This window comes from Varanus komodoensis, unplaced genomic scaffold (genome assembly GCF_004798865.1).
Source record: "Varanus komodoensis strain SLA01 unplaced genomic scaffold, ASM479886v1 scaffold12, whole genome shotgun sequence".
Classification (NCBI taxonomy): domain Eukaryota; kingdom Metazoa; phylum Chordata; class Lepidosauria; order Squamata; family Varanidae; genus Varanus; species Varanus komodoensis.
In genome coordinates this window covers 6,963,248-6,977,364 of record NW_025335349.1, presented here as the reverse complement: position 1 = coordinate 6,977,364, position 14,117 = coordinate 6,963,248, and the positions used below count along the sequence as shown (strand labels likewise).

Here is a 14,117-nt window from a genome sequence, read left to right as displayed (position 1 = left end):
CTAGTGGACTCCAGATAGGGAGAACTTCTGATCCACAGATGCAGGAGAACAGTTAAATGAACAGGGGAGAAGCTCATTAATGTCATACAAAATATGTTCCAGGTGCATTAGTGCAAGCCTCTTTGTAGACAAATGCCCTAGCACAGTGATGTTGCACTTCTCTCTTAGCATGTTAACAAGTGGCATGTTAAAGAAAAAGTAACTTGGGACACTCAGTTCCTTCGTATGAGAGGTGGTTTGCACCTTTTTCTTTTAACCTGTGTGCACCAGGAGATTTTCATTGCAGTTTTTTAAGCCTGGGGTGGGGTGGGAAGAGGGTTCTACCTGTTTGGCTCTCAGTGTCACCACTGCCACCACCCTGTCATCATCATTTTCATTACTATTCATATACAGCTTTGTTTGCTAAAACTTCAGTTGCAATTGCTATGTGTGTTTGTGTATGTGTTTAAACAATATAGGCTTTTTAAAAACACTTGTTAACTGCCCAGAGAACTGCTGCCATTGGACAGTATAAAAATGAAATAAATAAATTAAAATGACACTCAGGTAGTACACAGTAATTTAAAATATTGCAACTTTAAAACAATGGAAGTAAGAACATAAGACACAGTAAAACACCCTTTCTAAAAACCAGGTGAGTGGGGGCCATTTGTAGATCTCGAGTGAGAGTATTCCATAGTTTGCGGGTGACACAGAAGAAAGCCATTTTACATGTGCCCAACAAATGGGTCTCTGTGTATAATGGACTGCCTCTTCTGCTAATCTTCATAACTGGCAGGTTCATAACAACACCATCTTTCCATGACTAGCCAGGGTCTAAGCAGTTCTTGACTTTATAATTTAAAACCTTAAATTGTACCGGGAATGCAGTTAGCACGTATAACGTAGCCCTGGTACTGTGCACTGCTAGGAAGCCTAGTGGCTACATTTAGCTCCAATTGTAGCATCCAGATGCTCTTCAAGAGTAGCCCCACATAGGATGCACTGCAAGTCGTCTGAACATGATGCAACCAAGGCATAGACGTCTGTTGCCAAGCCAGGCCATTTCAGCAAGGTCATAGCTGGTGCACCAAGTACAAATGGACTCCTTGCTATCACCACACCCTGAAGGGACAGCACAGGATCAAGGAGCATTCGCAATCTGGGATTCTGATCTTTTGGGAGAGTGCAGTGATTTCCAGAAGTTGGATCTCTATCACCAGATCAGACTTTCTGCTGACCAGCAACACCCCTGTATTGTCTGGATTTAACCTCAGCTAGTTCACCCTCATACAGTCCATTTTTGAACCTAGGACATTTTCAAGGGTTTCAGCTGCTTCCTTGATGTTAGGTGACAAAGAGCAATAGAGCTGAATGTCATCAATATTTTGGCGGCAACTTATTTCAGAGCTTCAAATGATCTCTTCCAGCAGTTTTGAGTAAATATGTGAGTGGGAGCTGATGTAACCCTGTGGGATACCATAGCGATGCAGTCAAACAGTAATCCTTCCATTACCTTCTAGACATGACCTGACAGAAAAGACTATAATCAATGTAAAAATGCATCCTGAGGCCCGTCCCTGCTAAGGATTCAAGAGATCTGGGATTTAGTCCCTGGTCTGCCATGACACTCCCTGGACGACTTTGGGTTGGTCGCCAAATCTAACACACCTGACAGGGTTGTCATGAAGATGAAATGGCAAAGAGGAGGACCCTATGAGTTGCCTTTGGGTCTTTGCAAGATAAATTATAATTATAATTAAATAAATTTAATAAAAATAAATTGGATCTAGCCCTAGGAAATGTGCATATATTGTCATGCATCCTTTAAAAAGCAATGGAGATGAAAGCTTTCCTGTTACAAAACTTGGAAGAAGGCAAACTTGTGCAATGTCATGAATAAAAACCCTGCACATTTCAATAAAGGAGTCTTGATGGAAATGAGTTAATAGATGGATTACCTTTTCAGCAGTATATTTAGGAAAGGGAGGAAAATGGCCCGGTAGTAGAGGAAAAAGTGCACAGCAGTTGCATTGTGTGGGAACATAATGGCCTGTCTGTTAAAAACAAGCACACACTGCATAATGTGAAGGTTAGTACCTATTCTTATGTGGTGCTCTCTTTGTTCATGATCCAGACTTATATAATACTTTCACCACATTAGAGTCCACAGGTCTGAGCTGATCATGTGGATGAAATTCATTGGTGCTGTCCCTTTGATTTGCATCTAAAATCTGCTCTGGGGTGCTTCATTGGAATCTATTCATCTATTTTTTTGTTGAGGCAGTAGATGATGAAGTGCATCACTACAGTTGTATTTGATTTTGGAAAATATACATTATACCTATGTGCATAATCTGGAATGTGCATTAAGGTAGGTTATTGATTTCATTTTCAAAAGATTAAATCACCAATGACTGTCTTTAGCCCCTTTCAAATCAACCCACATAACTCCGACCATAGTGTGCCCCAAGTGAAGAGCAGGTGTTCCACTGAAGGGTATGAACTGAATGATCCTTCCCGCAATTGTTGGAATGTCTGCGTGTTATTATAGCAGCTGTTGCCCGGATGAAAATAACCTTCCTGTTAGTGTTTATAAAGGCTGGGGCTTTGGTTTCTAAGCATGAGAATAGTTTCCATTCTGGGGTATTTAAGTTTCAGTTTTATAAACAGAAAGGGCAAAATCTTACAGTTGACTGTTATATCTGGGTTACTGTTATCACACCTGATGCACCTGGAGTATTTAGATGAAGCAAGACACTATGCATTGAAATAAATCTGGAATATACATTGGGAATGGGGACATGAAAGGTAATAATATTGTGGCTGTTTGCTGTGCCCACCCCCCCCACACACACACACATGCAGAGATCTTCTTCATGAGGCATCCTATTCTCTTTAAAAATGATTAAATGAACCTCTGTCTTTGATTAGTGCTGGCTTTGTACACTTAACCATGATTAAAGGTCTTCATTTGTAGAAGTACCAAAAACATTTGTAGTGAAACCCCACAGTGGTTGGTTGACACCAGTGTTCCACACAATAATAGGTTTGGATAAGAAAATGATTAACATCCGTAGAAGTTCATTCTTGTCAGATTACAAACAACTAAATTCGATTGAAATCAATTAGTTTGCAGGAGAGTATGGGCAAGAAACAAGAGAATGACCTGTGGTCAGCATCTCGCGATGCAGTTACTTCATTGATTGCCAAATATTCTTTTATTTCCCTTTCCTTTTTACTAAAGAGAAGAAACAGAAATTTGTTTTGGTATTCTGTCTGTCATTAGAACAGCTGACCAATGGAACTCAGTTACATGGCGAGAGTGGAATATCCTTTCTTTAGAGGCATTTAAGAAAGAGGCTGGAGGAATGATTGTCAGGGTCTGCTGAAACATAGCTTGAAGGACTAGGAGACCCTGGCTCAACTGGTTTTGATTCTATAAGCAGGTGTGGTATTAATGAAGGCAGTTTGGCAATGACTCTTGTAGGCAGTGGGGCAAGAACTGTGATACTTATATTGCCTGGGAACGAAAGAACTTCTTAGGCACATGCAGGGTAGAGAATGAGCTCAGTGGAAATTTTGACACCCCCCACAACTGCAGTCAAGTTCCAAAGAAGTTTGCCACAGAGTCTGGGAGACTGCAGTTTTGAGGGGGAAAAAACAAGCTCAAGGATGCCTTAGAATTAGTTGCTTATTTCTTTGGATCATGGCCATCACACTTAAGAAGCTTCTAATCCTGGTAAATGCTAGCTACTACAGAAGCCTGTTGTTGGTTAATCTGGGAGGATACAAAATGTACATCAATTTTATGTATGTTTAAATAAAAAAGGCTCACTTTTTCTATCTGAATTAATTATTTATATATCTGTCTCATATCTTCTGATTCTTTTTCAGGGAAGCCTCCAGAAGAAGCTGCCGATGCTGCCCTAAATATCATGAAAACCAGAGTTGGGGGATTGGGTGGGGTCATTGTAATCAGCAATTCAGGAGACTGGGCTGCGAGGTTCTCCACTGAGAACATGTCCTGGGCTGCAGTAAAGGATGACCAGCTGCTGTGTGGCATTTCTGCTGGTGAAAGATATACACAATCTGTTGAAGAAGCCCTTAGCTCCATCGAACTCTAAAAAAGCAGGGAACCAGGTGGACGTTGTGGCAGAAGGAAAATTATAGACGTTTGTTGGGAACTCGTGCTGCTGTACCCTTGAAGATGAGGGATGCTATCTTTTCCCAGATTCATAAGGGCACATTCCTGCATGATTAAATTATCCTGGAGTCCAGTATCCACATAGAATTAGCCTGATGCCCTGGGCAGATTTTTATCACAGTTTTGTTTCTGGTTCCTGCCTGTATTCCAGTTGTCTCATGATCTATTACATGTTTCCTGATTTTATGCCTCAAATCAAGCAGAAACTAGCTCTGAAACCTTTAATTTCAGACATGTGCTTGCTGACTTCTCAGTTTATCATATTTTTGCATTGAAGTGAAAGAGCATGTGGTGAACAGGATATTCTTATCATCCAGAAGGCCACTAAAGTGAATACATTGGTAATACTAATAGGGGAAATTATGTGTACTTCAGTGTGCACATGATTGGACTGTGTTCTCATGTAACTTAAGAAATGATATGTAGAATGTGCAACAATGTGGAAAAATGACTCTGAGTATTTTGCTGAAGATGGGAAGACGAAATCACAGTTCGAAAGGAATGTTTAGTCTGTAGTCTTGTAACTACTTAGTTGAGAATAAAGCCAGTGGTGCTGCCAAGATTATTTAAACAACACTGGCTGGGTTCACATGACATGACAACCCTGCGTAGCTGATAAGCCACAGGGGTTGTCATGCTGTGTGCACCCAGATTGTTTCACACAGGGTGGCTTGTTTGTGGGCAATAACCCTGTTTTGGCAACTCATGGCTTATTTTAGGGGGTGTTATACTCACAGTGATCTGTAAAATCATTTGAACATGGGTGATTGACACCATTATAGGTACTGAGAAGCGGCTAATGAGCTTGGGAAGAGGGACAAAAACCCTTGCTAAGCTTCTCCCAGGCTCCTGCCAGGAGCAGCTGCCCCACAGGCGCCCAGTGAGCACTTTGGGGTCACTGGCACTGGCTGGGTGCCCCCCACCAAAATTGTGAGGTGTTTTTGGCTTGTAGTGACTGTTTCACCATTCACCCTTTTTTCAGAGATCACGACCTCAAATTTGACAGATGGCTTTTGTGATCTCCATTTTGATAGCCGTTGGCAGCCCCTTCAAAGGGCCTCAGCAGAACCTTGGAGGAACTCTCTGTGGTGGTAAACTAATTTTACCATTATTTTTCACCCCCCACACACCTGTGTGTATTAACTCTTTCACAAGTGCCCACCTCACGAAAATGGGCACCCTTGCTTGAGCAATGACCAGGGAGGTACCTGCTGCCAAAGTGCAGGAGCCAACCCTGGATGTTGAGTCAGATACAGCCCAAATAGCTTTCCCCCACCTTTTTGACTTTGCTTAACAACTATCAAAAGACAAGACAAGACAAAGGTTTGAGCGATCTTTGCATGCACAAAGGGGGTGGTGAGATTTATACTCCCTTTATAACAAGGTCTTTTGTTCTTTTACGACTTCACTTTTGCAAGGGTACTCTCACTTGTTCCCAAGAATTTAGCTGCTCAGGAACATGGAAAAGTGCAAGCCACCCTGTTTTAAAAGGACTTGGAGTTTTGAGAGTTAGCTGCCAAAACTCCCCTTCCTTTTAAAATGCATCCCTGCATATGTCCCTGTGAAGAAACTTTTAAAAGGAGCCAGAGTTCTGATAGTTTCTTTTTAAAGTGGCTTGTGCTTTTCCATGTTCCCAAGCACTCAAGAACAAGTGGAAAAGTGATAACACCCTTAAGAGAGTGGAGTTCAAAAAGGAGGAGGAGGATCATGCTGCAAAGGGGGTGTAAATCCCACCCAGTGTGGTTTAAATGATCAAAGGTCACTTTCACCTTTGAATTGACTTGACAGCTTGTGTGTTCTGACAAGTAGAGAGAAAAGACTATTGGGAACAGGTGCCTCCCTGGACGTTCTGTGGGTGAGGCTGCCCATTTTCAGATCTCAGTAAGTGTGCAAGTGCCCCTGGACAGTTGCAACCCTTGATTACTTCCAAATGAATATTCACAAAAATGAGGACTTCATCTTGTTACTAGAACTTTAGAGAATTTGATTGCAAAAGTTCTTAATTTACAGTGGGGAAGAACCAGAGTTCTCTTGTTTATTGAAAGACACAATAGAGCTCAAAAGTTTTTATTTTAATGTAACAGCTTTTAGAAATGATTTCCTTTGATTTGGATAAAGGAATTAAATACTATAGAAAGCAGAATCATGTGGCAAAACAATCCAGATATTATTGCTTTATAAACCAATAGCTGTCTTACTGAAATAGTTATTAATTGTGCAAATAAGCTTCCATATATAAAATTACAATAATGTTTTATGGTGAGACATTTTGGACATTTAGCATTCCAATAGGAATTTACAGAGTGAAATGTATTGAATATTTGCAATCAAGTAAGTAAAAACAAACAAGCAAACTGCTTTTCCTTTTATACTTTTCACACTATTATAATTCACCAGTTTATGTCCTATTTAGATATTTAGCCTCATGGTACCTTCTCTGCTTTTGAACTAGTCAGTAGTATGCTAATATTCATCATATTCCTTATGAAAATAACTGCAATACATTTTAAAGTATACTACTCATTTATGGCTCAGCTGTACTGTTAGAAAAATCAAGTTTTCTTAGCATATAGAAATCACTTTTCTTGTAGAAAACAGGAGTAAATTCAAGTTTATTGTTCATATGACATACTTTGATAGTAGTAAAAATCATATTAAAACAGTATGTAAAGCTTTGCATTATTCAGGCTAAGCGATATCTTTATAGGACTTTCGTTTTCAGATTTCCAGGATGAATGAAATATTATCTACCAAAGCCTTCCCCTCACCCCTTGAAAGACATAAAAATGACCCTTCTAAAATTAGAGGAAGAATTTTAGTTGTTGAACCAGTGACATGAGCCACAAAACTATATTTCTAGAAAATAACGGTACAACACTGTATTGCAGTCATATGTCTTTTTAGTTATGTCCTTCTGATTTCTTCAATTATTCATACTAGCATGTTATGAGCCATAGTTCTAATTGCATGTAGCAATGCTAATATGTTACAAGCTGGAGGGACACTGTTAAGCTGCCCCATAATAAACATCAGTTTTGTTTCTGTGCCCCTTTTTGTACCTTGCATGAGACAGCCCTATTGGGCATGAGCTCTCCCAAGTCGTCACATCCTCATCTCGTGAATTCCTAGGATAGGCTTTTCCTTACATTCAGCTAACTTGGCAGTGATCCATGTCATTGTGACTTCTTTGCTTGACTGGGCCGATCTGGCAGACCTTGCATCTTTCTTTTCTTTCTGATGTTGATCTGTTTATCCAACCTGAACAATTCTTCCTAGCGTCATACTTAGATCACAACCCACAAAATCTCATGCCTAGTTCTTGAGGTCTGCTTTTCCTGCGTGATCAGCAGCTTTTCTGCCTTCCATTCTCATCCCACCCCCACACTATGATCAGCTCTTTGAAAACATGGAAACCCCCACAATGCAATTTATGGTTGGGCAGGCTGTAGTCAGCACCTACATTGTTTTAACTGACTGCATTCTTCACCAGCTGTGCTTTATGGGAGAAGGCCCAAGCCAAGTCTATCACACTTTTTACGGTCCTTGATTTCTATATGCCTTTGGCCCCTTTGACTTCTCCAAATTTTGTTGTGTTGCAACCTGGAAATTAATCTAATTGGCATTGATACCACTCAAAAAATGCAAGATACTCAACACTTGAAAAGTATAAAATATTTTAACACAAAAGGTAATTAAACATATGTTGTTTGCATATGACTTCACCTCCTTTGGCAACACTTGGTAAAAGTGCCTGTGGCAGCAGCTGCAATCTTCTCAGGTAAGTCTTTATTAGTTTTGCACATTTGGATTCTGCTAGTGTTTGCCCATTCTTTCTGACAAAGCTTCTCCACCTCAGTCAGGTTGGATGGGGGACCATCCGTGAACATCAACTTTCATATTCTGCCACACAGTCTTAATTGGGTTGAGATCTGGGTTCTGACTGGGTCCTAAGACATTCAGGTTCTTGTTACTCAATCACTCCAGTGTTACTCTGGTTGCGTATTCATGGTTATTGTCTTACTGGAAGACGAACCTCTCTCCCAGTTCCAGGTCCCTTACAGAATGAAACAGGTTTTCCAATAGAATTGCCTTGACTCCATCCAGCTTGCCCACATTCCTGACCAGTTTTCCAATCCCTACTAAGGAAAAGCACTATGCTTCACCATGGGAAGGATGTTCTCAGGTCAATGAGCTCTGTTGGCACTAGCATTTTGTCACAAGACCAGAAATTTCCATTTTGGTCTCATCAGACCAGAGAATGTTTTCCCAGATGTTTGTTCTGGCTGTAATCACACATATTATCAAGCCATGGTAGGAACAGCTTGTTATTATGTGCAAATACTGAAAGCATGGTGAAATGTGGCATATTTGGCTACCATGAATCATGGAGAACCAACAGTTTGCTCTAAGGTTTCCACAATTCCACACTGCTTCTTGTTAGGTGTGAAATTAGTTGTAATGTTTTCTGTGGTTTCCCCATTTTGGCCAGCGAGTTTGGTGCAGCATGATATCCTGCTGGTGTCCCTCCTCCTTTGCTGGAGAGGCAATCCATTTCTAAGCTTCCTGGTGGGGCTTGAATTACACATCTAAAGTGTGTGTGTGTGTGTGTGTTTTCTCGATACAGTGAGGTTCCATGCACGATTATCTATGAAGCTGAAAAGTTGTATTTTGCATAAAAGAATGTTTTATAGCAATATGGCATTTTTGAATAGAGAATCTATTTGTTAAGTAGTGTGTACTGGCCATAATGTCAGGGGAGATTATTGTGACTGAAAGGCCAAGATGAAAAGTTTGAGTGAAAGGAGGCTCAGGGCTTCTCTGCATGAGGCATTTAACACACAGCTTTACCGGTGCTTCTTTTTTTGGCTGCTGGAGAGAAAATGCCCTTTTTTCCTGGGGTGTGTAATTCTCAGGCTCTATATATATTCTACTAACTAACCACTAGCTGGCAGTGGTATAGCTGCAATATAACAAATTTGTGAGCTCTCATGAGACTGAGACTTTTCTTCTGGTTTGTTGTGGTTTGAATTTTAATCAAACTTTCCTTACTCTAAACAACACTTAAAAGACAGGAAAACATGGGATAGGGCCTGTAAGATGACAAGGTCATGAAAAGGCCCCACAAACTTCTCTGAGTGAAGGATCACAAATGCACAACCAAATGTTGCTTGTAGAGAAGCTCTCAGTGGTAAGAAATACAATAGAGGAGGCTACCTTTGCTTCCGTGGTGTAGAATCCTTGCTCAGGTAATCAGAAGCAAGAGGAGACAGAGGCTCTGTGCAAAGACCTTGCCACTGTATTTCAGGAGCAATCTGCTAAGCCAGTTCCAGCTGTAGACCCCATACCTGAGAATGCTCTATATCTGGTGACCATGTGCAACATCCAGTGCGTACAATGTTGTTTCTTTAGTGTATTTGCCCACTGCTACCCCCTCCCACATGCTGCTGATGCTAATTTTGAACTGTTTGATAACACAGAGCAGGAGGCTCAGAAGAGAATTCCCCTGTGCTTTAAAAGCATTTGTGAGGGGGACACAACAGCTTGTACTGCCCCCTACCAGTGGCGGGATGTGTTCTGTGTCCATGAGAAAGAGCAGGGATCTTGAGCCAATGAGGGTCTCCCCCTACATGGAGCTTGGCCAAGCACCTTCTCATCTTCCTCTGATGTGGAGGATAGGGTTAATAATTCAGGTGAATCCTAGATTGGTACTATCATCATTTCTTTTCGATTTTGACTTTTCCGGGACTGTAATCCATTCTAACAGTATTATTTTAAAACACTACATTTGTAAAGGAATTTTACTCATCATTCAGAAAAGGAAAGATCGCAGAAGAGGTTTTTGTATGTTGCTTCAAGTTCCCAATGTTTTTCACTGGACAGCTTGGAAGGCATGTCTCCCCTCCAACATAGTTTGCATTACAAGACCAGGAAGCAGGGCTTTTTTTGTCATAGAACACACCGGAACAGCGTTCCGGCACCTTTTTTTCCAATGGATTTTACAAAGTGATTTTGAATCACCTGTCGGCGTAGCAGGTCAGCAGCAAACGTCATTAACATAGTGCCTGCGGGCTGCTTTTGTGTCCCCGCCGCCCAGCTTGGGACGCTGCTCGGCTTGGGATCGGCGTGTGTTTGTGCGCTGAATGCTTACTGCCGGCGGCGACCTGAGTTCCAGCACCCCCCCCTTTTTTTTTTACAATGAAAGCACTGCCAGAAAGGGAGATAACTTTTATTCCTGGTGGACCCTTTCTTTATGTGGATTTCTCAGGAAAAGAATCTCTGATTGGCTACCATGAGTCAGGACAAACCCCCTGACACACCACAGTCTGTCCAGCTGCTTGTGGAGTTTCTGAATCCTCTTGCCAAAGACCCTTTTGTTCAGCCTAGACCTATGAAAATAGAGAGGCAGTTTGCACTTCCCAAGGCCTAGAAACAGAAAACTTCCTCAAATCATATTGAAAATCTTAACACAGAAACAGTAGCTTTGTGACTATGTTGTCTTTCAAATGGTGAAGAGTTCAGTGAGAAATTTATTTTAAAACAACACAGCCAAAAGTCCTAATGTAAAAATAATTTATTTGGGAGAAAGTAGGGTGGGGACAGGAAGAGTAATCATCACATACAGAGACAGAATTCCAATAGTCACTCTAATAATTACCTGGGTAGAGTCTTGGATCCCAAAGCCAATGCTGACTATATTGCAGAGTGGATGGCTAGGGGAAAAGAAGCCTGGTTTCCAGTTAGATGGTGTAACTGGATTTTTGTGTGGTTTCTCACTCAGTAAAAGCCAGTCTTTTTGCAGAGATGGGTGCTTTGTTGGCTCAATACTATGATGGCCTTTGTGATCCATGTCAGTGGTCTAGCCTGCAAATCATAAAATGATCTAATGGCTGGCCTGCACCCACCTTCTGGTAATGCTAACTTACAATTCAGTGATGGTAACTTACAACTCAAAAGATGGATGGAAACAGTCAGTCTGTTCAAGAGAACATATTAAGCTTTTGGTTTTGGTTTCTATTTTGGAGGACAAAAAAGTGAGATAAGGCCAGATAAAACTATTCAGGTTGCCCAGCAGGGTGCCAACTGTCCAGATGCTCTAAGATGGACCATGGCTCTACATCAGAAGTAGACACTGGTCACATGTCTGAGAAACATAGAAACAGAGCGAGTCAAAAGGGGTCTCCCGGGCCATCTAGTCTGACCCCCGGCTTCAGCCGGCTCTGCTCATGACACGCCCACCATGTGCATGTCCAGCCTATCTTTGAAAACCCTCATCAATGGGGTCTCAACGACCTCTCATGGAAGCCCATTCCACCCTCAGGGTCCTGTCAGGAAATGCTTCCCGGCATCTAAATGGAACCTTGGTTCCCTGCGCTTAGCTCCATTGGAGCGCATCCTGCCTTCCTCTGCAGAGGAGAACAGGTGTCTACCCATCTCCATGTGACATCCCCTCACATACCTGTATGTAGCCAACATATCCCCTCTGAGTCTCCTCTTCTCCAGACTGAAGAGACCCAGTTCCCTCAGTCTCTCCTCATACCCCACCCTCGCAAACCGGCCACCAACCTTGTGGCCCTACGCTGCACTGACTCTAACCTGGCTAAATCCTTCCTGAAATGAGGGGCCCAAAACTGAACACAATACTCCAGTTGTGGGCGCACCAAAGTCGTATAGAGTGGTAGTAATACCTCTTCTGATTGTCTTCTGATGCTCTCACTCCACATCCCGGTTTCTATGCACTTCACATCTACTGGCTCTCTTCCTTTCTTCCTTTTTTGGCTGGGTGCTTCTTCAGTATTGGATTTTTATCTTTTAAATGTATTGACTATGGTATGCTTTTGAGTCTCAAGGTTTGAGATAACGTAGACCTGGAAAACCTGTCAATGACTTTGTTCATAAGAGCCTGAATTTTTCAGTCTAGAATTTATATTCTACTGAGTTATACAATTTAATAAATAGTTCGGTGGTGTATAGAGTTGAGTAATTTGATAAATTGTTCTAATTTGCATTGTTCAGCTGTCTTCACACTACAAATTGTAAATATTTGGAGGTATCTAATGATCTCTCCAAGGTTTTGAAATTCCCAAAACTAGGGCAGGTGGACTAGAAGCAGGCCATATTTAGCAATGTTTAAAAGTTATGGTGACCAGCAACTCAAAGGGTATCTCAACATTACCATTTCGGCATAACACTTCGACACTTTGGGTACATGTTGGCCAGAGAATGCTTGGAACTGTATGATTTTGTTTCTCCATATGCATAGGATGGCACCTTCTGCTTCAGATTTTATTTTACTTCATCTTATTCTTTCAAAACTACCAGATTTTCTTGCACTTTGCAAGGCATTACTGCTGTGGTGTAAATATAGTTCATGTATATGCCAGTCCTCAAGCTCTGTACTTCTGACCCTTTATTGCTAATGCGTTACTAGAGCTGAAACCATGCAATGCATTGTAGCATGCAGCTCATTAACTACTTGGCTGTATTCAGGCTAATGAGCATCACCCATTATGCATGCATGGCAACATAGCAGGCAGGCTATGTGCTTAGCAACAGCAACCCTCACAAAACACACTACTCTGACTTGGGATCCTTGCTTTATCATTTGTATCTTTCAGGTTTCACAAGTATAATCTAAAGCAAATTCAGCCCTCATCTCCTCATTACTTGGTTGCAAGATATCATCTAGCTTTTCTGGTTGTTCTGCATTTATGACATTTTTATGCTCTGTAGCATACTGTAGACTTCATTGCTGTTTTAATACTTTTAAAAGCCAATCAAATGTAGACCAGTTGTGGTAAAAAGATGTGTGGTCAGCTTGGGACCATGCTTACTTCAAAGCAACCTTTTCAATAGGCAAGATACAAAAGAGGAAGTTTTGCTCCAATAATGAAACTTAGCCCTGGTTTCTGAGTATTGATCCAAACTAGAAAATGTCAGCCAGTTTTTTTTTGGGGGGGGGGGGTAATGGTGCCTGTGGACCAAATGTTTAAATATTGAGGTGGGTTTTTTTTAAGAATGTGTGTAAATTGCTCTCTTGGATCTTTACTGTGACATTTGAGTGCAGGAAATAAGCATTTATACACATAAATGCTGAATCAGCATTTGTAAAAAAAGAAGCATTCGTAAAAGAGAAGCTAAACACTCAGTTATGATACAGGCACATAAATGTTGCTGAAAATGTTATAGTGTAATAATCAACTGTTGATTTAATTAGTAGAAAATTATAGCTGTTGTGACTTTAACAGCTTAAGACCAAAATCATCTTGCAGGATTAAAATGGAACAATGTGTAACATAAAAAACCAGTGGCTGTTCATTTGCACATAATGGGATAGAACTGCAGATTTATAACCAAAACTGATGCTGTAGCTCAACATTAATTTGCTTGAGAGCCATAAAGTGCATGATATAGAAATGTGTGAGCACTCCAAAAGAAGTTTCTTTAGAAATTACAGACATGTGAAAGTCAAAACTTCTTTTCCTCCCCTCCCAACCAGCTTGGATAGAGAACAATAGGAATGAATTCCAAGCACCCACAGTTTTCATGAATTGCTAAATAATGCTTTGCCAAGTGGTCCAAAACCACTCTATTACAGTGAAATTTGTTTATTCTCTTTCCTCCTCTTTTACCCCCTTCAGACTGTTACATGAGCTACAAGCACATTTTCTTTAGAACCCAAACAACATAAAATACAGATAAATTCACCCCAAGCAATTCGGTATGAACCCAAGGCAAACATTTTGTTCACACTCTTTGTATCCACCTCATTTCCATCATAACAAGAAAATGCATCACTGTAACAACATTCAGACTGAATTATCTAGTGGGAGGAAAGTACCTCCAGTTATTTTCCCTAAATAGTTTGAATAAAAATTCATCTGGGACACAATCCACCCCAAGTTAAGTATACTGATCTCATGGATTACTGTGG

The 14,117-nt window shown here is 41.0% G+C and overlaps 1 protein-coding gene across 2 annotated transcripts in view; it reads left to right on the top strand.

Moving 5' to 3' along the window:
* Positions 1 to 7,233, top strand: part of ASRGL1 (asparaginase and isoaspartyl peptidase 1) — a 39,287-nt gene extending 32,054 nt beyond the window's left edge. For both annotated transcript variants that reach the window (XM_044422116.1, XM_044422115.1), the window contains exon 7: positions 3,877 to 7,233. In XM_044422116.1, the coding sequence (XP_044278051.1) occupies positions 3,877 to 4,106 (230 nt within the window). In that variant the 3' untranslated portion in view covers positions 4,107 to 7,233. The remainder of the gene's footprint in view (positions 1 to 3,876) is intronic.
* The last annotated feature ends 6,884 nt before the right edge of the window (positions 7,234 to 14,117 follow it).